Source organism: Aulonocara sp. 'chitande type north' Nkhata Bay, linkage group LG4 (genome assembly GCF_057382095.1).
Source record: "Aulonocara sp. 'chitande type north' Nkhata Bay isolate Kocher_YH1m ecotype deep benthic linkage group LG4, A_spYH_male_GT1.1, whole genome shotgun sequence".
In the NCBI taxonomy this organism is placed as follows: domain Eukaryota; kingdom Metazoa; phylum Chordata; class Actinopteri; order Cichliformes; family Cichlidae; genus Aulonocara; species Aulonocara sp. 'chitande type north' Nkhata Bay.
The window spans coordinates 37,530,103-37,554,004 of NC_141347.1; the positions used below are offsets into that span (position 1 = coordinate 37,530,103).

Below are 23,902 nucleotides of genomic sequence, written 5' to 3' on the forward strand. Positions count from 1 at the left end.
TCCTAGCAGTCCTTCACAAACAGGGAACAGTCTGTCTATTCTCTCCATCTGTCAGCTGCTGCTGGCTCTTCCTCCTCCTCTTCCTCACACACTGCTGAGTTTGTCCTGGTGGATCATCAGGGGTGCAAAGCCTCACAGATGATGTGCAGCAGTGGGTCCCTCAGTCTGTCCTCACTCTGGACACTTGCAGTCGTCACACATGGACATCAAATGTGTGATAAGCTGCAGGATTCAAACACAAGTGTAACTTATAAACACATGTTCATACTTTTATTCCACAATCAGAGAGAAAGAAACAGAGAGAGAGTGCAGGACAGACAGACAGGTGACAGTCTCAGGTGTACACACTGCTACACAACAGCACAGAGAAGCAGGATTTAGTGTTTGTGTTATTACGAGTGTAAACAAGAAGAGTTCCAGATGGTGCAGTGGACACATGTGTGACTGCTGTGATTAAAGCATCTTTCTTTCAGCTTAACGAGTGAACCGTCAGCTCGTTCAAACACACGTTAAAGTCCGTTTGGCTCGACACCACCGAACAGAGGCAGCAATATAACACAGCTCACATTAACAGTGCAGTGGATCCTGCTTGTGCCGTGATATTCAGGACTGCAAACCGAGCAGCATCACTGACTTTCAGCTCGTTGTGTTTGTGGATATATGACTGACATAACTTTGCAGACATGTGGCCAACAGTAATGTTTTAATGTTCTTCGTTATTAAACATTCGCACATAAAGAGACACAATATTCAGTTCTTACTTTTGACAGTTTAACTTTTCGGCTGCCCCGCTTCAGCCATCCACCTTTTTTTTTCTGAACAAATTATCCACACCCACCGCCGCGCTATGAATTGTGGGATATATGGGACCACGAAGTGCACAAAGAGAACACTTTAGATTGGGACAGCCTTCGTCGTGTTGCTGTGACGTAATCGGTCTACAAATGCGCACTACGAGGTGTGCGGCCGCTGGATTGGGACATAGCTACAGTGTATCTCTGACAGAGGCGGAGCTTGCAATGTGACCAATCGGAAGCATGGACAGGTGAACTGATGAAACTCTAATATTAGAAAAATCTGTGTGTGTGCAGACAAAGGAGGTGGTTCGCAGTATGAAGATAAACGGTGATGTCAGCGGCGTCGCGTTCTCTCCTGATGGCAGCAAAGTCTTTGCAAACTCAGGTAAGTCGAGGAAAGGTGGGCGTGTGTGTTCCTGCTCATGTCATGTGATTAATCTTTGTGTGTGTGTGTGTGTGTGTGTGTGTGTGTGTGTGTGTGTGCGCGCGCAGAGGATGGGGAGGTGTATGTGTGGGACATGCGCAGCAGTCGGTGTGTGAACAGGTTTACGGACGACGGCTGCGTGAGGGGAACTTCCATCGCCACGTCTCAAAACGGGCAGTACCTGGCCTGTGGGTAAGACACGCCCTCGTAACCGTGCTGCTCTCTGATTGGCTGAGAGCTGTGTGTTATTTAAGGTTAAAGACGCCGGAGTGCTCAGTGCTGAGCTCTTTTTTTTTTTTTCAGCTCTCAGTCCGGTGTGGTCAACGTCTACTCTCAGGAGGCGTGTCTTAATTCAGCCAATCCGAAGCCTCTGAAGGCAGTGATGAACCTGCTGACCTCAGCGACCGCCCTGACCTTTAACCCCACATCGGAGATCCTGGCCATTGCGTCCCGCGCAGAGGACGAGGCTGTGCGGCTGGTGAGAGACGGCAGTGATGATGATGACGATGGCGATGATGAAGAGCATTAACGGTTTACCTTTGTCCTCAGGTGCACCTGCCCAGCCTCACCGTCTTCTCCAACTTCCCCGTTGCCAAGAGGAAGATCGTTTATCGAGCCAGCTGCCTCGACTTCTCCCCGCACAGCGGCTTCTTCTCACTGGCTAACAACAAAGGCCACGCCCCCCTCTACAGGTGAGACAGTCTGTGGTCCCACAGGCGTGACCCTCTGGAGTCCGGATTTTTTAACCTCTAACTCTTCTTTGTATTTGCCCCGCCTTGTGTTCAGCCTCGTGCGTCTGAATGTGCACGTATTTCTTCAAATGCACACGAGTGTCAGACCGGAGTGTGTCGCACGCCAGCATGATGTCATAACTGCAAACAAAAACTGTTTAGAAACTATTTTTACAAACCGTTTACCTGAAAACGCCGTGATGGCCTCGGGCAGGTCTTCAAGCCCGTTACAGAAGCGGTCACAATAGAGATCGACAGACCACGTGACTTTCGCGCATTGCATGCCGGGAACTCGTGGCAAAACAATCCAAGTACCGCATCAAACGCAAGCACTTGCAGCACCGCAAAACATTCATTCTCCGGTTCCAATAAATTCTTGCTTTTTCTTTGCCCCCCAAAAAAGTTCTGTACAAAACGAAGCAGAACAATGCCGGTCCGTACAAAGACGGACTCGACGAAAAGACAAAGAAAAGATACGAGGAAAAAATCAAAGGAGTGAAAGGGTCAGACCCTTACGAGCACACAGAGGGACAAAAGACATCAGCGTGCTGCCCAACTTTCACCACGCTCAGATTTATAATCATACGGATCTTGGAGTGAGTGCACACACTCATGAAGTTTAGTAACTTCAGGTCACTGCAACAAGCCCAGGTACAGTTTACCGCCGGATGGGTGCAGGACCTTGAAATGCACCGTGTAGAAAGTAAAGACCATCGTACGTATCATAAGTTTACCAGTCTCACAAATCGTCTTCATAAATACACATTCCTTAACCGTTTATTAATATAATCTTTGAGCTCAACGGTAATTAATTAGTAGTGGAAATAATTTCTGGTTCATCACAGAAATGTAGCAGTGACAATAATACTGTATGCTGTAATCGTACTGGGCAATTAGTGAGCAGACTAACCTGTGAGCTGGAGGGTTCTAGGACGTTATATTTGATCTTTGAATGGCTGCAATCCAGACCATCCGTCGCCTCTTTGTTACTTCGGAAACATGGCTCGAACAATTTCTCTTCAACGACGTAATCCGATAACAACCGATCTCTTTACCCGTCGGCTTCCCGTGGCTGTCATGCGACCGGCTATTGCAGTTAATAATACAACAGCTTCTTGACATTTTTGTGTTTCTTTTTATCGCTGTGTGACTGATTTCAATTGAAAGCCTGCGTGCGCTAGTACCTCTTGCCACGAGTTCCCAGAATCCTTTGCAGTTTTACCCCTGAATGACGTCACATTTTCAATCTCTATAAGACGCCGCGCAAATTATGTGTCACTCCAAAAAGTAGTTCCTGTCCACCACAAGGCAGCGGGGCAGATCACAACCCTGAAACCTAAAGGTGTATCCCTCCTCCTGTCCTCTACCTGGACGCAACGTTTACATCTCATGTGCTTTTGGCGGCAAAATCACGAATCCCCCAAAACGCGCCCTCTCACGTCCTCACCAACTAATGCTACGTGGGGTTTTTTATATCGTGTTTTGATTGGTTCATCTCTTCCACAGCGTCTTTCTCCTGTCTTCCTTCTCTCACCCCAACCAATCACAGCAGATGGCCCCGCCCCTCCCTGAGCCTGGTTCTGCTGGAGGTTTCTTCCTGTTAAAAGGGAGTTTTTCCTTCCCACTGTCACCACAGTGCTGCTCACAGGGGGTCATATGATTGTTGGGTTTTTCTCTGTATGTGTTATTGTAGGGTCGACCTTACAACATAAAGAGCCTTGAGGCGACTGTTGTGCTTTTGCGCTATATAAATAAAGTTGGATTTGAGCGCTTGTCGTCATGAATCGATCATGTGATCGTGACCCCGTCCGTGAACAGCAGGAGGTAAAAGTTTAAAAACGGCAGTGTGGACTTTTCTGTGTGATCAGCTGTTAATACGACACAAAGTCAAACAGGAAACTGAGGGTGAAGTCACCGCCACCACATACAGGTCGCCTCAGCAGCAGTGTGACGTTTGGAGGCGGAGCTCTGATGCCATGTACGCGGTCTGCTGACCCCTAATCACATGACAGCTTTTACTTTGAAATCCAGTTTATCCTGTTTGGAGAGTCACAAAGTGAGCGAGTTCTTGGGGTGAAGAGCGCCCCCGTGTGGTAAAGAGCTGGAACAGCTGAGAGCGCACCAGAGCGAGTCTCACACACACATTTACATCCATGACACACTGACCTGGACACACTTAGGCTTCTGTGAGATGATTACGTGTGTGCGCGTGCGGCTCGCGTCACGTTCCCGTACATGCTAACGTTGACCCTGCTCTCTGTCTCCAGGTTGCTGCATTACAAAGAGTTCTGAGGGGCGGAGCTTCGAGCAGGAATCAGACTGTTTCTGTAAATACTGAAACCTGCAGAGGACCAATCAGCTGCAGGAGGCGGAGTTTGTTTTATTGTTTGTATGATGTGATTTCATAAAGACTCAAAGAGGATCCCTGCAGTTTCCTCCGTTTGTTCCAAACCAGTTTTATGAAACGCTGACGTCGTTCTGAACAGTTTCAAATGAAACTCACTAAAAATCATCAAAATACAAAAATGTCAAAGAAAAAACGTTTTGTGTGGATTTGACGAACTGTCATCGTAGAAATAATGTTTTTGTTTGTCTTAAAAAGTTTCATTTTGAGTTCAGATAAAATATTTTATTGATAAATAACATCGCAGTGAGCTTTAATTAAAGAGGAAGAATTTAAGCTGCAGGTTCGTAATGATTGTAAATAAAAGTCTTTTGTAGAATCTCATCACAGAAATCACTGATTAGCTCTCATCGTGTAATAAACACACACACACTGTATAATGGGTCATTATGACACATACAGGTCGATAATAATATTCTACAGTCTGTCTCATAATTCCTCGCACAGGTGACGTCTCCACTGATCGACTGGTTGGTTTGATTTGATTACATCAAGTGAATTTAGTGATTTTTGAGCTGTTTGGCATCATTGAGCTTCGGTACAGCAAACAGCTGTCTCATGATCAGTCAGCATTGAGGAAGTTGCAGAGGTGACCAATCAGATGACAGGAAGATAACCGTCAGACTGGATTTGCCAGCTCGCTCGCGCTGCTGCAGGAATGTCCTCGGTCCTGTCCGTCCGCCTCCTTCAGGCTGAAGCATGAAAAGCTCGCGTCCCTCCCAAAAACTCGTCAGCGCTCGCTTCCAACCGTCACGTTAACTTGGCCCTCGAGCCAGGCATCACCCAACCTGCTGCCATCACAGTTCCAGAGGTCAAAGGTCAAATTCTTGTCGAAAATAAAGTTTGAAAGATTTTTTCCTGTTTTATTTAAGCTTTTATTAAATGAATAAATAAATCTAATAATGTTTTCATTTCATGTTTATTTTATAACATTTATTAAATACGATTCTTTACTAATATTTGTTTCATCAGCTATAATTTAGATACATTTTTGTTGTCATTTCATTTAGTTTGGGTTTGTTTGAAGTCTGATGACATGATTGAAGTTATGAGAAGATCATTTTAATGTTTCTTTGTTTTTAAACTTCGGGACTGAAACATTTTTAAAAACCAATAAAAGGATTCGATCTGATCGATCGGATGTTAAAATGCGTCTGAAAGTGGGAGGAGCAACAATCTCACCCCCCAGCTGCATAAACATCCACCCACCAAACTAACCTGACCGCTTTCTGCACCTGTTGGCCCCGCCCACGCTGACATCACAGAGGAGCACTAACCAGAGTTTCAGGATCCAGAAACGCCTGACCTGACAGAGAGGAAGGTAAGAGCTTTTCCCTGTTTCACGTAGAATGATCTGGACTCACAGACTGATCTTAAATCACAGGAACAAAAACGTGCGGGTTTGGCGGTGTCTCTGATTGGTCAGGTGAGCACACCTGTGCAGGTGTTCCTGTGAGTTTGGCCTCCTGAGTCCGAGCTGCAGGTGGAGCCTGCTGTAGGTTTGATTCCAGACGTCTAACCTGACGTGAGACAACAAAATCTTTACAACCAAAGTCTCAACCTGTTTGTAATCGTGTGGCGTCTGAGCACCTGTGGAGAGGCTCACACCTGAGCGCCAGCTTTTACTTTCAGTCTGGACCAGGGCTGCCCAATCCCGGTCCTCGAGAGCTACCGTCCTGCAGCTTTTAGATGCATCCCTACTCCAACACAGCTGAATCAAATGGTGTGATTACCTCTTCAGCATGTCATCATGTTTGGCAAAGGCCTGATAACAAGCCATTCATTTGATTCAGCTGTGTGGGAACAAGGATGCATCTAAAAGCTGCAGGACGGTAGCTCTCGAGGACCGGGATTGGGCAGCCCTGGTCTGGACTAACACTGGGCTGCAGACACGCTGATGTCTGAAAGTTTGAAGTTTCTGGGTCATGGAGAGGATCTGATTGGCTGCTGTGACGAGGTGTTTCTCTGCTTCCTGTTCCACCTCGTCGCTCACTGGACACGAGCAGCTGTGGGAGGCAGAAGTGAAGCTGTGGTGCTGCCGGGTTAAATCCACACAGTTAGTCTGTGTGCTGGTGGAAGAGCGGCGCCTTTACACCGAAACCAACAGCTGCCGGTTTGTCCTGACTGAGTGGGACGCGTTGGTCCTAACCCACCGGTGGCGTGCAGACACCTGACGACGTCCCCCGCCCCAGTGGAGGCGGTGTCAGGCTGGGTGGCTGACCCGCACAGACGCCCCGAGGATGGACTCGGGTTCAGATTTAGCCCAAACCGACCGAGATGTGCAGAGATGCTCTGACGGCTGTCTCAGGATTCAGTTACATGAAGCATTTTTCACTCTCTGCTCGTTTTGACGCTTTGAAACAAACAAACCGAACTGATCACATTTTTACACTGTTTTCATTTCTCTGGCGTTCTGTCCGGTTACAGTCATTTAAAATGACTCTGACTTGTTTCCATGTGCTGATCTTATCCCAGCTCTGACTCACTGCGACGCAGAGCTGCTCGTGGTGAAACACGTAACAGGTGTTGATGCGTCTGAATTCTCCGATGTGCGTGCAGCACTCGGGGCACGCGCAGCCTTTTATCGGTCGCGTCCACGCTCCCACATGTTTTTACTCGGCTCTCACTTCCTGTTCTGGAAATAATGGAGGAAATTACATGGTCTCGAGTGGGGGGTTATTAAGTCGATTCGGCACAAACATGTAAACGCAGAGCGTGGCTCGTCCACAGACGCAGTTTCTGAGCTGCAGGTTTCATCACTCTGACCAACACTGACTGAACCAGCAGCAGAAGATCAAACTACCTTCATGTTTGATAAACATCATCATCATCACTTCCCTCTGACTCTGGCTGTTGCGTCCTGCACGGCTCTCTCTCTCTGCACTCAGAGACCATCAGATCTGCATTATTCTCTGCTGCTGTGTTCAGTGCTGTCGGCCTCTGACAGCAAAGCCTCATCTCTGCTGTTCACACTGAACAAATGTAAACTTCAACGATTGCTCAGCTGTGTCTGTGACTCTTCTTCACTTCCGCAGCATCAGCTCATCTTCACATGTTGATTCATGGTTTTATTTTAAATGGTAAATGGCCTGTGTTTGTATAGCACTTTACACCACATCCAGTCATCCACACATTCACACACTGGTGATGGAAAGCCACAGCCACCCTGGGGCGCACTGACAGAGGCGAGGCTGCACTGGCGCCACCGGGCCCTCTGACCACCACCAGTAGGCAACGGGTGAAGTGTCTTCGGGCCTCGAACCGGCAACCTTCCGAATACAAGGCGAACTCTCACCTCTTGAGCCACGATCGCCCCAGGTTTAAGGTTATCTGCTTTAAAAAGCCAGGCCAGGAAACTCTGCTTCATGTGTTTCTGCTTTAGCCTCAGTGACTTTGACACAAAGGCCTCTGCTGTGATGCTCACACCTCTGATCAAGTCTCACAGTGTCAGCTTGGTTTTATACACAGACACAAAATATGGAGATGAACTGATAACTGATCAGAATTAGAATATTTCTGACTGACTGAGTGAAAACTGAATCGAATCAAAGTGAATCGATACCCAGCCCTGGCCTCGAGGGTCAGCTGTGGTAAACAGCCCTGTGATTGGCTGGTGACCTGTGCAGGTGTGGCTAAGAACAGGTGGGCCGTTTAAGTCCATCCTGGTGCTGCTTCATCATCAGCCGTTTGTTTCTCTGAGGTGAGCAGGTGTGGGCTTTATACTTCACAGACGTCATGCGGACGATTCGGTTTTTATCAGGATTCCTCCGAAACTTGCCGATGGATTTGTTTTACATGTTCCGGAGACGATGAACTTTGTCTGGCTCTGGATCAGGGAATTTTTGGAAGCGTTCTTTCAGACAGAGACTGGACTTTTGGATCAGCTGCTCTCTGAATGTTTTACAGTGTAGATGTGCAGATGTTTCCAGATGTTGGCGGAGCGACGCTTTGATCCTGACGGGAATGAAATCAGCTGAAGCTCAGAGTGAAGATGAGATGAGTTTGTTTGAAATGATCTCATCACAGATGAATCGCCTCAGGCTCGCTGCTCGGCCTCTGATGAAGAGGAGTGGTGCGTCCTTGCTTTGAGAGTGATGAAGGTGAGAGGTCATCCTCTGGCTGAAGCCCCACCAACTTCTGCCTCTAGGGTGGAGCTGCTCGAACAAGCCGGAGGACCCGAACGGTTGATACTGTTCGTCTGGAAAAGGGCACATCCAGACGAGCAGCATCAACCTTTCGGGATTTCCTTACCTGGATGACTGAGCATGAACACAAACTGGAGGATCGCGGTGACGCTGCAGCTGAGGCGCTCGTGCTGCTATCAGAACCAGTTCCTCCAGCGCAGTGACGCTGAATAAACCTGCTGCCGATCTCCTGTGACCAATCCAAACTCAGACGTCACGGAGGAAACGGGCCGAGGCGCAGCAGCCCACCCGACTCGCTCGGCTGCCTCTCCATCAGCATCCAGAGCGTCCAGTTCAGTGGGAGCTCACGCAGCGTGATGCTGCAGGGCGCCGAGGCCATGCCTCTCCTCGCAGACACGCCTCTGCTTCACTCTGAACTGCAGTTTCACGTGTCGGCTTAAAAACACAGTTTTAATCTTTTAAGGCCTGGAAGCTTCACCTGTGACCTCACGGGAACACAAAGGAGCAGGTCCCTTTAAACAGCTGGCCCCGCCCTCTCCACCTGTCCAGGCCTGAGCAGGTGTGCCATGTCTGTCCCCGGGCTCTGACTTATTGCTGTTTTTTTTTCTGGGTCAGAGTTCAGTGCGGTTTGGCGTGGGCATCCTGCAGGTCTGAGCAGATAAACATCGCCTCCTCATCCTCCGCCCGCTCCACCATCGCTTCACCGCAACGCTGCTTCATGGCCACCAACCTGACACCACTGGAAAGCCGGGTTATTGATATGCAGCAGCATCTGTGGGTGGATTTGATGATTGAAGAGCGTCGAACACCAGCAGCCTGACACCACCTGCTCCGTGTCACAGCTGTGGGAGACGCCCACAGACTCGGGTCTGCTGCTGCGCCCACAGGTCTGGTTGGTGGCCATGAAGCATCGTCACGGTGAAGCGATGGTGAAGCAAACCCAGATGTTCTGACTGAAGTTTATCAGTCAGAACATCTGGGTCGCCGGGCGGTGACGCTCTGAAAGGTTACAGATGTTAAAGCGCCTGATCCTAAACCCCGCCTCCTCTGTGTCCTCCTCCAGGAGCAGCACGATGGCGGAGTCGACGGAGCTGTTCACAGAGCAGGAGCTCACCTGCTCCATCTGCCTCGACCTGTTCACCGACCCCGTCTCCACCCCCTGCGGACATAACTTCTGCCAGGTGAGTCCACCTGCAGGTGTGAGCACAGGGGGCGCTGTGCGTGGAAGCTGCTGCTGAAGGTTCACCCAGCTGTAATGATCAGGAAACGTAAACAAATCTGTGATCATTGACGTGTTTCTGCTGCTCGGCACGTCCTGAAATGCTTCATTTGTACAAGCTGCTCTCGATTCTGAGTGTTGTTGTTGTTACTATGACGACGATGGTGTTGATTAGCTGCTGTTTTTGGCAGGTCAGGTATTCGTCCTGCTTTACAGCCTTTTAAGAACTAACCAATCACAGGGTCTGCAGCAGTGTTAGTAATGCAAACAGAAAACTACCTGGGGGTGCGTTCAGGTGCAGTGGGTTACTGGTGCGTCCTGTGCCCGCAGGCGTGTATCGGTGGTTACTGGGCGTCCAGTGCCGTGTCCACCTGTCCACTGTGCAAACATCAGTTTGAAGGACGTCCTCAGCTCAGCATCAACAAAGTCTTCGCTCAGATCGCAGAAAAGTACAAACAGACTCACTATGCACCGTTACCGTCGCCCTTCGGTAATGGGGCGCCCGGCGCCGCGATGGCAGGCGCCATGAACACCAACCCCTTCCTGACGCCTGAGCCATCAGTAGCTCAGGCGAACGGGGACGTAGTGTGGTGCGACGTTTGTACGGGAATCAAACAGCCCGCCGTCAGCTCCTGTCTCACCTGCACCGCCTCCTACTGCACTGAGCACGTGCAGCCACATCACACCACGCCATTCTACGCCAAACACCCCCTGATGGACCCCCAGGAGGCCCTGAGGGGCCGCACCTGCTCCGTCCACCGGCGCCTGATGGAGGTATTTATTTTTCTCTATGATTGCTTGATTTGATGTTTATGTAACATTTAAATATTTGAATGTTTTTTTATTTTAAAATGGTCAGTTTCAGATGTTACAATAATTTTTTATATTTTGAACAAATTCAAAAATAATTAGTTTTATTTTAATAACTGGTTTTATTTTATCATGTAAGTAAAACTTTTTCATATCAGTTCATGTTCTGCATTGATGAGCGGCTCACCTGTGCAGGTGTACTGCAGGACGTGTGAGAGCTGCATCTGTGCCATCTGTGTGCTGGAGGAACATCGGATGCATAAAACTGTCTCCGTGCAAACTGAGAGGCTCAGCAAGCAGGTACAAATATCCCAGATTCTTCCCGGGAACGCCATTTATTAAAGTAATTTGATTCTGTTTTTTATTTCATCTCATTTTGGTTGACTGTTATGTTTGTTAATGCTGCTCATTACATTTCATTACAATTCATCATTTAATTTATTATTACATTTATTATTTGTTGTAAATTTGTAAATTTTATTTGAAATTAATGAATTTTTGCAATTTTTGCAAATTTTTTTTTTGTTTCTTTTTGATGAAAAACAAAGATTTTAAAATGATGAAAAAACATTCTGGAATGAAAATAAATCCTTGGAGATGGATACAAAAAGTAAATTCATCGTTTGGTCCAAAGTGATTTTTGTTGCGGCTCTTTGACTCGACCGTGTCCGCCTGCCTCTTCAGAAACAGGTGTCCAGGACGGAGCAGGAGATCCTGAACCGGATCAAGGAGAAGGAGATCCGTGTGACGGAGCTGAAGAAGAAGCTGGACAGCCTGCAGGTGACTCACCTGTTTGCTCCTTATGTAAAAACCTGGCGGGGCGGGTGGAGCCTGTGGAAGACGATGGCGTTGTCGCTCTCTTCTCACCAAACATCTGAACCCGTCTGTGTTTCAGAGCCATGCTGACAGAGAGCGCGGCGAGGTTGAACACCTGCTGAACGACCTGTCCGGCTCGTTGGACCAGATCCGGTCTCATGTGGTGGGCGGGATCGTGACCCAGCTGGATGCTGTGATGACAAAGGGGGACGGGATGGTGAACCGCCTGGAGGAGGAGCTTAGCCAGCTGACAGAGAGGAGAGCCGCGCTGGAGGCGCAGGCTACCAGTCAAGATCACATCGCCTTCCTGAAGGTGAGGACGCCTGCAGTCACCGATCCCAGAATCACAACAGAGGCCTGCTTCATCACCCCTCTTCATCACCCCTCTTCCTCCCTCAGACATACGAGGCGACCACGGCTCCTCTGGCCGAGGATCTGCAGGCCCAGGCGGATGACGACTCGCAGCTGGTGCTCCACTTCCATCTGGGCGAGGTGAAGCTCGCTTTGTCCGAGGTCAAGGAAAAGATGGAGGAGATCCGGACCGGGGAGATCCGCTCGCGAGGACTGCGAGGACCCCGAGGATCCCGAGCGGACTCCTGTGAGTTCCAGATGTTACAGCACAGTCTGCAGATGTTGGGTTCCAGATGTTTCCTCTGAGTCGTTTCTTTCACCTGTTTCAGTTTCAGCCGGTGACATGATGGCGGCCGAGAGCATGCTCAGTCTGAGAGCCAGCACGGCCAGTCTCAGGAAGAGCCAGTGGTCCCTGAAAGGTGAGAGGTCAGAGGTCACTTCCTGTATCTACCTGCAGGTGTGCCACAATCCGATCATTCCAAGCTCCTCTGTGGAGCCCTGCAATAAAGAGTGACTCTATTCTACTCTATTCTCCTTACTGAGGGAAGAATTTATCCAGTCAGAATAAGCCAGAGAAGCGAGCTCCGTCAGAGGCAGTTACGGCCACGGTGTTGGATGGAGCGCTGTTGCAGACACTCAAGACACCACCCACGAAAACACACGCTGATTATAAATGTACATTATCATCACCTCACTGCACTCTGTGTACATATGAAAAAGGAAACTATGGAGCGGTTCTTATATAGCCCTGGTCTACTCTGAGCACTCAGAGCTTCCCGTCCTCGTACGTGCACACATGTCCTCGCACGTGCACACATGTGGACATGAGTCCACACATGGACACTCTGATGGGGTCAGTATCATGCCCAGTGATATTTGGCACGATTGAACCACAAACCTTCAGATCAGCAGATGTGCATGCGCAGTATTTTGGCTCTTTTTGTACTTCACTTTTCTTCCTGTGCCCTGTGAATGTCCACAGTGTCTCTGCTGTGGGAACATGTTGCTTACCTCGACAGGTTGACTTGTTTAGGGAAGTGCTGCTCATCCCACAATTTCTTATGTTGAGGAAATGAGTTACAAGTTGTGGGGCTTTTATTGTGAAAGAATAACTGAGTGTTTTCCTGTCTACTTTCAGACCTAAAGAAGAGCAAGCAGGTGTCAGGTACGTACCTGTGTGAGTGTGCAGCAGACATGGATGCTCACCGTCAGCCTTTCAGACACCGATAACGAAATTATGACTCAAATCAAAGATGACAGATTTTTTTAAATGCTGGTCGTTTTTAAACGACACAAAGATGAAGTGAAAGGATAAAAACGCTGAGTTGTTAGAGAAGCTGTAGCGGTGGGAGGTTTGTGAAGAGATGAGAGCTTGTTTCTGATTGCTGATGAAATGTGTTCGTTTGTTGTTGCAGGATACAAGAAGGCCCGACTCTACATGGGTGAGGTTTTCAGCGTTTTGGTTTCTGGGTGATTCGGTTGATGCAGGTCGGGTTTGGTTATAACTGCATTCACACAGACAGACAGCTGCCAGCTAATGCTGGGCAACATCCAAGTAAAACACTCTGGCTCCGCCCCCCAGATGCTCTCTTACCATAGTAACCTCACAGCAGCCACGTTACCGGTCACATGATCTCATTAAACAGCCTAAACACGGTCCAGAGGTCCAGCTCAGGTGAAGCTAGCCACCTGTATCACCATCCACCTTTCAGTCACAGAGGCCACACCCCCTAATAAAGCACATTTTAAATGATACACAAACAGTTTCAGGCTGTAAACGTTTGTTTCTGCTGTAAGTTTGAACATGCGGGCTGACTCACTGCTGCCTCTACTGGAGGAACTGCAGGTTTAGCCTCATGGTGAGGTCTTCACATTATATATTTCTAAGCAAAGATACGTAATAGTGCTTCATTGGATTCAGCGTTGTTACATATATTTGATTTCTGGACTGTAGAGGAGCTTTGCATGATTCACAGTTCAAAATAATCCTCCTGTATCAGATACTGGGCCTCAGCGCAGGTCCTCTCTTCATCCTCTGAACGTTGTGATTGGCTGCCCTTCATAATCGTCAGATGGGTTCAGCTCATGTGGTAGAATCGACCGTAAAGGGGATGTGCCCTCGCTACCTTTAGATTCACAGGGTTACTGAAGCTGACTCTGAGATCACTGATATGAAACTCCAAGGCTCAAACAGGGGAAGTCCACCTTTACTCATCCTGTGGTGAGGTGTCGGGATCGTCCTGGATCGAGTTCTTCAGCCATTGTGATGACTATTTCAGCCTCCAGGGGACCTTGCTGTTATGTTTACCTGTGCTTGTTGCTTCCAGAGGACGTGACGCTGAACCCGGTGACGGCGTATCCCTTCCTGATCCTGTCCGAGGACCGTAAGCAGGTGAAGAGAGGAGAGAAGCTGCAGTTCTACAGAAACAGCCCGCACAGGTTCGACGTCTGGTCCTGCGTCCTCGCCAAGGAGGGATTCAGCTCCGGGCGCCACTACTGGGAGGTCAGGACCCAACCGGCCTTGGGACTGGGTTCAGTAATGGCTAGCAGGATCCAAGTCTGATCTCAGGTGTGTTTTTCAGGTGTGCGTCGGGGAGAATAAAGACTGGAAGCTGGGCGTGGTCAGCGAGTCGGCTCAGAGGAAGGGTCTGTTCGATATGTGCCCGTCTCACGGATACTACGCCATCTGGTGGAGCAGCAGCCAGCTGAGGGCGCTCACCACGCCGCCGCTCACCAAGGTCCAGTCCACGTTTCACATGCACTTATGTACGGAAGGCCACTGGTGCCGCAAGAAAGCAGCCACTCAGACTTAAACATTATTTTGGTCAGCGTGACTTTAACATAGAAAATCTCTAAATTTAATTGAAATAAGTTGGTGCAAAAAGTACCCAAAATCCATCATTTCCACACATTTAATAACTTTAAAATCTGATGAAATTAATTCTATTGTGTGTTAATGACAAAATTTTAAGGCAAGAAGGATGCAAACAAGCCCATCCTGTAAAGCTCAATAAAAAATACAAATTAAATTTATGTTTATTTATGTTTATGTCATTTATGTTTTTAATGCAACAGTTAAACTTTGAGTCCTTTCATGAATACAAAAACACCACAGTGTCTTTTTGGCACCAGTGGGCTTCCACACCTTGAGGCTTCTTGACAGTTTGCAACTTCTGTCGACTCGTCTTAATCGTATTCTGTTTGCGTCTCACCTGCAGGTCAAAGGTCACCACCCCAAGCTGCGACAGGTGGGCGTGTTCCTGGACATGGAGGAGGGTCAGGTGTCCCTTTACAATGTGAAGTCGGGCTCAGAGATCTACAGCTTCCACACATCCACTGAGTTCACCGAGAGGATGTTTCCTCTGCTGGGGACCGGAGACAAAGAAGTCCCCCTGATCCTCCTCACCACGCTGCAGCACCCGGCCTGAGGGACTGGGACCAGAACCGGAGGGTCAATGCTGAGCGAACTAAGAGCAGAGGAACTGCAGGTGGAGTCGAATCGTCCTCACGTTGATCTCCAGACTCTGCAGTGAGACTTGAAACAACAAAGGATGTTTGTCTCGTTTTGTCCCCGTTAGATCCTGACAGGCGATGGTTTTGTAATATCGATCACTGAAGAACGATGTGCTCTTACAGCCAGAGCTGCTTCTTAAATTTGTAAATATGGTCATAAAAATACATCAAATGAATCGAGGGAACCAACTTTTTTTTTTTTAACAATTAAAATGATATAAAGAAGTTTTCACTTTGTGTAACCAGTTTGTTTTTGTAACGCTGTGAAACTAAAAGATTAGTAACACTAAACCTTTACTGAGATTTTGTGAAACATAAAATTATTAAACTCAAAGCAAATAGTTGATGTCATGAATACGTCACGTTTAATGTAACAGCTTATCGAACAATAGTTAAATTCTGTTTTCATATTTTTTCTAAATGTGTTGCCTTTTTTTGGCAACATATTGGCAACCTTCTTTTCGGGGGGCGGGCGCAGCAGCTTCTAGTGGACGTCAGAGGAACTGCAGCCATGGTGATAGTTAATAACTGACAGTTAAATTATTTTATGAAAAACAAACGTTTCAGCGTGACCTCGGATTTTTGCCAGACGTCCGTGTACTGTAAAGCTTGTTTTTCCAGTAGATTCTGAGAAGTGTCGAATAATGTTGGAAATAAAAGTGAACTTGTTAAATAAAGAAAAGAAAAATTGAGGTTGTTGACGTGTTTTTTTTCTTCTTTTATTCATGTTGCTGAAACACAAACTTACTGTGATCAAAGGTCAAGGTTCAGATCTGGGATCACACCACAATCGCAAAATCCCTCCATGCGTCCAGACCCGACCCTCACATCACAGCTCGGATCAGAAACTCTTCGTTTCATTTCTTCATTTTCACCTTCTGATTGGTTTTACTTCCTGCTGCTCACTGCCATTGCTCCAGCTTGTTTCTCTGATGTGGGACGAGCTCAGGACCAGTCACATGCTTTTAAACAATGTATTCCTGACACTCGTTATTAGATTAAAAGAACCAGGTAACGCACGCTCGCTGCACGAGTCCATGGTTGTCATCGGTGACGCTGAAACAGAAATTATGTCCCTGTTTAAACCTTTCACATGTCAAACGTCTGCTGCGTGCTCTGACCTGCCAGGCAGTCCGACAACTTCCTAAAAGCAGGTTATTAGTTCAGTGCCCCCTACTGTCCCACCCATGTTACTACAGCTCCAGCTCCTGGTCGTAACGAGCTCACTGAAACTGAGCGTGGTGCTGAAACGGGACGCCAGGGCCGCTGTCTCTCCACGCTCAGCTGATTACCGTAGGGCAGGGTCTCAGGGTGCTGAGGCGTCTGCTCAGGTATTAACATCAGCACAGAAAATATGCACCACGAGCTTCATGCTTCATGTTATCCTTACACCACCGAGCACCGATGCGTAGAGCCCGCCGCAGAGCCTTACCCGACCATCTTTAAGCTCCTCCCCCCACACTGGTGATATCATCTGTGGCGATCGAGGACGGAAGTGACGTCAGCACAGCTCTACTCATTCAACTTCATATTTTATTTAACATAAATCATACTGCAGTCAGTGTGAACAGCCGGGGTTTCAATATACACAATAGAATCGTAACATTTTAACCCCCTCCCCCTTAACCCCACCCACAACCCCCCCAAATGAAAATCGACCCCCCCTCCCCCTGTAACCCCGCCCCCAGACCTACAAGCCTTTAAACATAACCCTCCCACCCTATAACAGCCCCACCCATCTCACACAGCTCCGCCCACCAACCCTGTCTTCATGTTTCCATCTAGCAGCGAACTCCAAACTTCTCCATCCGCCACACCTGCAGAGCGTCATGTGACCACCTTAAGCACAATGGCACTAACAAGCCCCTCACATAAAATCAAGCTCCACCTCCACACCACCTGCAGAGTAACAAGCCCCTCCCTCCAGTGTAGGCACACACAAAAATCAAAAACATGTAGCATCTCCTAGCATTGCTAACAGACTCCGCCCACTCCCACAAGCCACTCCCCCTTTGCTGGAGAAGAAAAAAAATTAAAAATGGAGCATGTGCTTAAGGCCCCTCTCCTACAAGCCCCTCCCCTTGTGCTGACATTATCATTACACCTGCAGGTGCAGCAGATGGCTTTAAGGCTCCGCCTACAGGTGGTCACAAGCGCCACCCACAAGTGTCCATACAACACTGAAGCTGCTAGGGTTTGGAGTTTGCTGCTAGTGGACTTGCATGTAACCAACAAGGGGGCGGGTCCATTCTAACCGCCCGTCTGATGTCAGGCTCCCTCGCCAAAAACTCGAAAACTAACAAAAAGAAAAAAACAAAATCACATGAGTATCATCATCACCAGCATCATGGCCATCACTGACCACCCTGCCCTCCCCCTCCCCCGTCCATCATCATCATCATCATCGGCGGCCGTCTGCTGGCAGCCATCTTTTTGAGTCCATTCAGGTGTGTGTTGTGTGTCGGCGTCCCGCGGCGGCATGTCGACGGTTCAATGCTGCGTCTCAGAAGTTAAACAGAGACAAACAGGAGGGGAGGGAGGAGGGCAGAGGGGGAGGATGAGGTTCTTCTTCTTTTGTTTTGAAACAGAAAAGCGTCTTCTGGTGTGCTGCTTCCTGTCGCTGCAGCTCCTGCTTCAGCCAACGAGCAGGACCGGGGAGGAGGGGGAGGAGAAGTAGTGAAGGTGGTGGGAGGGGGGAGGTGGGATGGGAGGGAGCTCAGAGGATGATGGGACGCTAAGTTATTTAAGACATCTCTCAAAGTAGGTGGCGCCCACGTAGCCGCCCCTCAGGGAGCGATGGACATTCTGCTCGAAGAGCCGCCGGTTCGTCTGCAGGACCTCCGCCGCCTCCTTGTTCAGCGGATCCTCTGGGTTTGGCTCCTGCGGGGGGAGACGGGGAAGCAAAAGGCGACAACGGTCGTTAAATGTCTCGTTACAAAACGTTCACCAGCTGAGGGCAGCACTGAGCCGCAGAAGAGAAAACATGCGCACTCACTAGAAATAGATACTGTAGGCCGTAGATGATGGAGTTTATTGTCAGCACGGGCTTCCAGTCCTCTCTGTGGAGAAGAAGGAACAGGTGAGCAGCAGAAGACCTCACCTGGAAACGCTCACCTGTCTGACCTCAGTGTGACCTCAAGTTTGATTTTAAGAACGCACACACCTTAGGATGTTTAGGCAGACGTTGCCCTCCAGGTCGATGTTGGGGTGATACACCATCGTCTCACATTTTACCTTTGGGGGGTCGTGGGGGTAACCCTGTCCTACCTGAAACACACACACACTGTCAGATCACCTGCTTCTTAACGAGCCCCCGGCGATGACCCTCGAAATGTCGCCGGACCCTCTGAGCTGAGATTAGCAGCCTCTACAGGTGAGGTCAGAAGTCTCCGCCAATCACAGGCGTGGATGTCAGGATGGAACGACTGTACAGCAAACATCAAAGGAGTTGGAAGAACAGGTCTGTGAAGACGTTTCATCCCAGAAGCTTCTCCGTCACAGACTTTAGTGGGAGTGGCCCTAAGAGTATTCATCATGTGACTCATGTGATTATCAGCAGATGTCTTGGAACCATTGTGAGACTTTGCCCCACCCCATCATGTGACCCACTGAGGTCACCTGATGCAGGTTGTGAGTGGGCGTCAGGGGTCTGGGAAGGATCTCAGACCAGTGTAGGTGGCGAATGTGAACACTGGCATCCTGGATAGAGTGACCTTTGACCTTTAGATGCAGATGAGTGTTTTGCTTTTAGAGCTGAAGAAGCTTGTTGGATGAGACGAAACGTCTTCAACAACCAAACACGTCTTTCTTCCCGAGCTCCTCGGACTTCCCTGAGCTGAATGATGTACAGCAAACTCCTTCAATGACTCTAAAGAACAAGTTTGCATTTGCTTTTCTCTGATCCACACAGGCCCAGATACACAGACATCTTTTATTAAGCGAGTTTTATTTTGACACGGTCAGGTTATTCAGATGTGTCACCACTTTGGCCTGGAAGAAGGCCCAAACTGCCCCCCTTCAGATGACACCACATTGGTTGGGATGTTCAGGAACCACCGAGACTCAAGCCTGCCATGACCCACAGCGAAGCCAGTTTCACATCGCCACGGACCGAGAGGGTCCCAACCAAGAAAGAAGCACCTGCTCCAAAATCAAAACCTTTAAAAACGTGTACCTGCCCACATGGATGAACCAAATGCCTCCAGGAGAAGAGTCTGATGGTCAGAGACAAAGACTGAGCTGTGTGGCCAAAGGTTAGTGGTGGTGTGTTCATTTATTGGCCCCGTGTGGAGCAGGGAAACGCCAACACTAATTCAAACCTGTTTTTTTAGAGTTTGCTGTACAGTCACTTCAGCCTGGAACAAGAACATCCAGGCCCATGACGACTGACCACAGCTACCAGTCGCCAATGGTGACGGTCCACCCCGATCCTGAAATATAAAAACTATCATTTAAACGCATTAAAATGAGCCACGCACTTATCAAAACGTCTCTTTGCCTTCCTGTAAATCATCAGCGACGAGCCTCCTCTCCTGACCCCCACCGGCGTTCCTACCGGCCTGCAGCAGCCACCGCAGGAAGTCTGCAGGCGGGCCAGCAGGAAGACCAGGTGGACTCAGGAGACCTGTAGGACCGTGGAACGTCACACAAGTCTGTCAGCGATTATGATGAATCCACCTGCTAGTCCTTTACGGGCTCACCTGCAGAAACCTCAGGACTTCTTACAGCTCAACCATGAGGACATCTAAACACTGCGTGAAAGGCAGCACCTGATTTATAACACCAGAGAAAATGAGAGCCTCGTGGAGAAAACGGAAGAAAAAAGTGATTTTATCATCGCTGCAAGCCAAATTCATAAATAAAGTGATAATTAAATAATGGAGCTACATTAGTGAGCCTCTTATTGATGTTCTCAGGGCGCTGTGGGCCGGACTTTACACAGGTGAGACCTGTTGTTAGACCAGTGGAGGCTGCTGAGGGTCAGACTGTTTCAGGATTATTTCAGCATGAAGAGCCGAGGGTGGAGCCGAGGGTGGAGCAGAGAGAGAGACGGCTGTTTCTCACCTTAAAGCTGAAGACAAACTTTCCTCCTTTGTAAAAACCCTGAGAGACAAAAAGACAAACAGAGGCAGACTCGTTAGCTCAGCATCATCTTCATCTCCCGATTCAGCCCCTCATCCTCACTCTGTACATCCTGAGGTTTCATACACCTGTGTGCCACATGAGTGGGAACAATCGGCTCTGGTGCAGCAGTGTCTGAAACTGGTCCTGCGCTCACAGGTGGAGGTGTTTCACTGCTTTTACAGACAGCACTGCTCGTGTTACTGACGCACACCTGCAGCTCTCACAGGTGTTTGTCCTCAAAGTCAGAGAGGAATAAAGTTTTTATGCAATCACGTCTCTGAATGAAACGCACACACGCACCTCGTCCGGTGAAATGATGAGTCTGAAGTTGAGGAGGTCGTCATCATCGGGGAAGTTGATCTCACACGTCTTTGGTAAGTTCAACTCATTGATGTCTGAAAAACAAACACAGGCAGGTGTTACTGATTCTGATTCGTCCTCGGGAATCAAAGACGTCCTTCATCTCTTCTTCTTTCACCTTTCAGAGGCTCATGAAAACATCTGGAGCTCTAAATACCTTGTCTGTATGCTAGGACCTGTGAAAAGCAGTGCTGACACGAAGGTCTCTGAACTGTCCCAAAAGACTTAAAAATCCAGAACAACATCTGGAACACTTTCAGCTAGAACTGGAACCTTCTCCAAGACCTCCTTCAGCATTTCTCAATCTCACCTTGGTATTTAAGGACTTCTAAAACCTCTGGACCTCTTTAAATATTCTTAAAAATCTCCACATATTGTGTTCTTTAGGACTTCAAAAATGTTATGTCATCATCTCCAAAATCTCAATAACCTCCAGAGAAGAACACAAACCTCCTTAATCAACTTAGACGAGCATCAATGAGAAATGACGGCCTAGACCCACGAGGTAAAGAAATAAAAGGACCATTATGAAACAAATCTAATCAACTTTTATGTGTCAAAACGTTTTTGCCAAAATGTGGAAGAACAACTTCCAAATGTAAAAAACCCTGATCTTGTCGCAGGTTTAGGGGGTGACTCTGAAACCACTGGATACCTTCTTGTTGTTTAAGGCACCAAAACATCTGGACCATCTTCAGAATTGCTTTGATCCCGTGTGGTGGGTCAGAGCGGGCCCAGGTGGTCACTCAGGTCTGCTAAACACAGGTTGGAACCCAGACCCACGGGCCTACAGATCCCCTGAGGACCCCAAACCTCTGCAACCCCATGAATCGCTGAGATTCAAATTGTCATTCATCAGGTGGGTGGAGGCAAGAAGAAGTAGGTGGTTGGTGTCAGGAACACGTGCTTTTTCTTGGACACTTGCTGGGGCATCACCGCCCAGCCTTTTGGCCTGTGTCACTCCTGCTCGGGTTATGCTCCAGATAAGAGACCAAAAGGTATGAAACCACCGACAACCAGCCAATCAGATCCATGGAAACCACAGAGCCCATTCCAGCAGATCACTTAGAAGTTGAGAAGGGTTTCAGACCTGTCCAGGTCAGATGCTGCAAAGTAGACAGATAGAGCTGATAATTCGGACAGGTGAGCTGGACTCTGAGAATAGGGACCTGAGGCTGTTCTCCTATTGGTCACCCACACCAGGTGACTCACAAGGCGTCTGACAGGCAGGCAGGACCCTCAGAGTCTACTGTGATCCACCACACAGGTTCAGCCTGGTTCTAACCCTGCAGTCTAAGCCGGGCTCTGATCTGCGTTCACCTGTCGCCCTGCAGCCCCTCGGGTCGACCTGCACTTGAGGAGGATAGAGGGTCAGGAAGGTGGGCGCTGTGCTCAGGTGTTCCACTGAGTCCCTGTGTTCCTAACTCACCTGGTGTTAGGTAGAAGTGGACCCCGCGGAACTGACACAGCAGTTAGAGGCTAGCTGCCGTTAGCCGTCAGTGTTTACGGCTATCCGGCGTTAGCTGTTAGCAGCTGTGTTCCGGGTTAGTGTTGTTAGCTGCTAGCTGCTGCTAACTGCGTGCTAACACCTTTAGCCTGCGTTTTGTTTTCATGTAGCACAGCCGGGCTAGCAGCCCTAGCTAACACCAGCTTCAGCCGCAGTTAGTCGGCCAGCCGTTAGCCCGAGTGAGCTACAGCAACACCGGGTCTGGGTTTGAGAGCCCTGGGTCCCGTGGGTTCGGTGTCGGCCGGTGGGTAACTCTCGGCTAACAGAGCCTACCTTTCTGTATTCGGAGCTGGGCCGCGCTGGCTTTCTTGCCCCCGGCTCCGGTTCTGTTTCCTCCAGCAGATTCCTCGTCTTTCTTCTGCTGCTTCAGGGAAAAGAGCTTAATCATCTTCAGTTATTTGACACACGAGGCGTCCCTTCTGTGAGCCGTCAGCGGGTCTGAGAGGGTCTGAGAGCGGGGTGGTTTCCCAACAGCACCGTGATGTGAATGGAGCCGGTGCGTCTGATCACGGAGGCAGGAGGAGCTAGCAGCGGAGCTAGCAGCGAGCTGGCTAGCGGGAGAGAGGGGAGGGGAGGAGAGGAGGGGGGTTGAGCGCGCGCGCGTGTGTGTTGGTCTGAAACACGTGAAAGTCCACTGGTGCCAGAAGAAAACAATCGCGAGATGGTCTGGGGGCTGCTGGAAAGAGTGAGGGGGCCACAGGCAGGTAAACCCAGCTTTAAAAACTCTGGGTTCAAGAAAAGTGATGAAAAGCACCTGAACGTGAGTTTGAAGGTGTTTGTGATGAACAGCTGTCTCTTCAGTGAGGGAGGAGAGTGTGCTCAGCACCTCCGGCCTCCGTGCTGGTGTTCCAGTTCAGCCCGATGCAGATGTGGAGTGTAGGCTTCCTGTCTCAGGACAGGTGCTCCATGCAGTTACCCTTTTCCTTCAGAAGCTGTAGGGGTCATGACCCAAAGCTGAAGCTGTTCAAGGCAGACAGGAATTCAGCTTTACAAAAATAAAACTTGTTTTTCGTGCAGTCTTCTCGTATTAAATCAGAGTCCCATAACTGTCTGCCTGTAAGTACAGGTGGGGTCTATATGGCAGCACAGGGCGCTGAAGGTGGAATTTAAAACATTGACCTTTAACCTTCTGCTGTGAAGACTGGTTTTTGCTGACAGTTTGGATCCAGGTGGATGTGACCAAGAAAGCGCAGGTAGACTAAAAACACTGCAAATAAAAAAACAGCAGTGTACTGATTCAGTGTAGTCTGCAGTTATCACAGCGAGGAGTCTCAGCATCCGTGAGTTATGCTTTACTATTATCCATCCCAGACTTCTACAAACTCGAGACCAAATAAACGCAGTCTGGTCAGCTTCAGCAAACATCAGCATAAATCCTATTTTTATGGCAGGAAACGTCCAGCTGGCCGTCACTCAGAACACCGTCAGCAGAGCTCGTCGTCACAGACGTGAACCTTCAGGTTTGAGCTGGAGCTCAGATCAAAGATCCACTTTCAGCAGAGCCACTGTGCCCTCTGAGGAAATGCTTATACCCAAGTGTCTGAACCCACAGAGGAAAGTCACTCACGTTTACAGAGGAGAACAGTACTCCACACATCACATGACTTTGTTCATACAGCAGACAGCGACCAAAGTCAAATGTAAAATTACATCAGTAAATAATAAAAACAGAAAACATGCACTGGGAGAAATGACACAGTA

At 48.8% G+C, this 23,902-nt stretch overlaps 3 protein-coding genes across 6 annotated transcripts in view; 2 read left to right on the plus strand and 1 right to left on the minus strand.

Moving 5' to 3' along the window:
- utp18 (UTP18 small subunit processome component) overlaps window positions 1-5,209 on the plus strand; it is an 11,881-nt gene extending 6,672 nt beyond the window's left edge. For both annotated transcript variants that reach the window (XM_086290365.1, XM_086290366.1), the window contains exons 9-13: window positions 1,092-1,182; window positions 1,290-1,413; window positions 1,525-1,699; window positions 1,771-1,913; window positions 4,220-5,209. In XM_086290365.1, coding sequence (XP_086146491.1) covers window positions 1,092-1,182; window positions 1,290-1,413; window positions 1,525-1,699; window positions 1,771-1,913; window positions 4,220-4,244 — 558 coding nt within the window. In that variant the 3' untranslated portion in view covers window positions 4,245-5,209. The remainder of the gene's footprint in view (window positions 1-1,091; window positions 1,183-1,289; window positions 1,414-1,524; window positions 1,700-1,770; window positions 1,914-4,219) is intronic.
- Window positions 5,210-5,540: 331 nt separating this feature from the next.
- On the plus strand, window positions 5,541-15,897 carry btr30 (bloodthirsty-related gene family, member 30). Of its 3 annotated transcripts, none has more exons than XM_086290372.1 (13): window positions 5,541-5,677; window positions 9,565-9,682; window positions 10,051-10,494; window positions 10,726-10,830; window positions 11,215-11,310; window positions 11,426-11,659; window positions 11,746-11,944; window positions 12,027-12,116; window positions 12,836-12,862; window positions 13,113-13,139; window positions 14,025-14,200; window positions 14,280-14,435; window positions 14,916-15,897. In XM_086290372.1, the coding sequence occupies exons 2-13, from the start codon at window positions 9,575-9,577 to the stop codon at window positions 15,123-15,125; spliced, it is 1,872 nt and encodes a 623-aa protein (XP_086146498.1). In that variant the 5' UTR covers window positions 5,541-5,677; window positions 9,565-9,574; the 3' UTR covers window positions 15,126-15,897. The 3 variants fall into 3 exon arrangements, with proteins under 3 accessions (XP_086146498.1, XP_086146499.1, XP_086146497.1); XM_086290373.1 differs by lacking the exon at window positions 5,541-5,677 and adding an exon at window positions 5,678-5,782; XM_086290371.1 differs by lacking the exon at window positions 5,541-5,677 and having other exon boundaries at window positions 9,515-9,682.
- A 1,046-nt stretch (window positions 15,898-16,943) lies between these two features.
- Window positions 16,944-22,788, minus strand: ube2m (ubiquitin conjugating enzyme E2 M). The gene is made up of 6 exons (XM_086290381.1): window positions 22,475-22,788; window positions 20,635-20,729; window positions 20,275-20,313; window positions 18,374-18,477; window positions 18,206-18,269; window positions 16,944-18,090 (listed from the first exon to the last, which is right to left on the minus strand). The coding sequence occupies exons 1-6, from the start codon at window positions 22,587-22,589 to the stop codon at window positions 17,950-17,952; spliced, it is 558 nt and encodes a 185-aa protein (XP_086146507.1). The 5' UTR covers window positions 22,590-22,788; the 3' UTR covers window positions 16,944-17,949.
- Window positions 22,789-23,902: the final 1,114 nt, after the last annotated feature.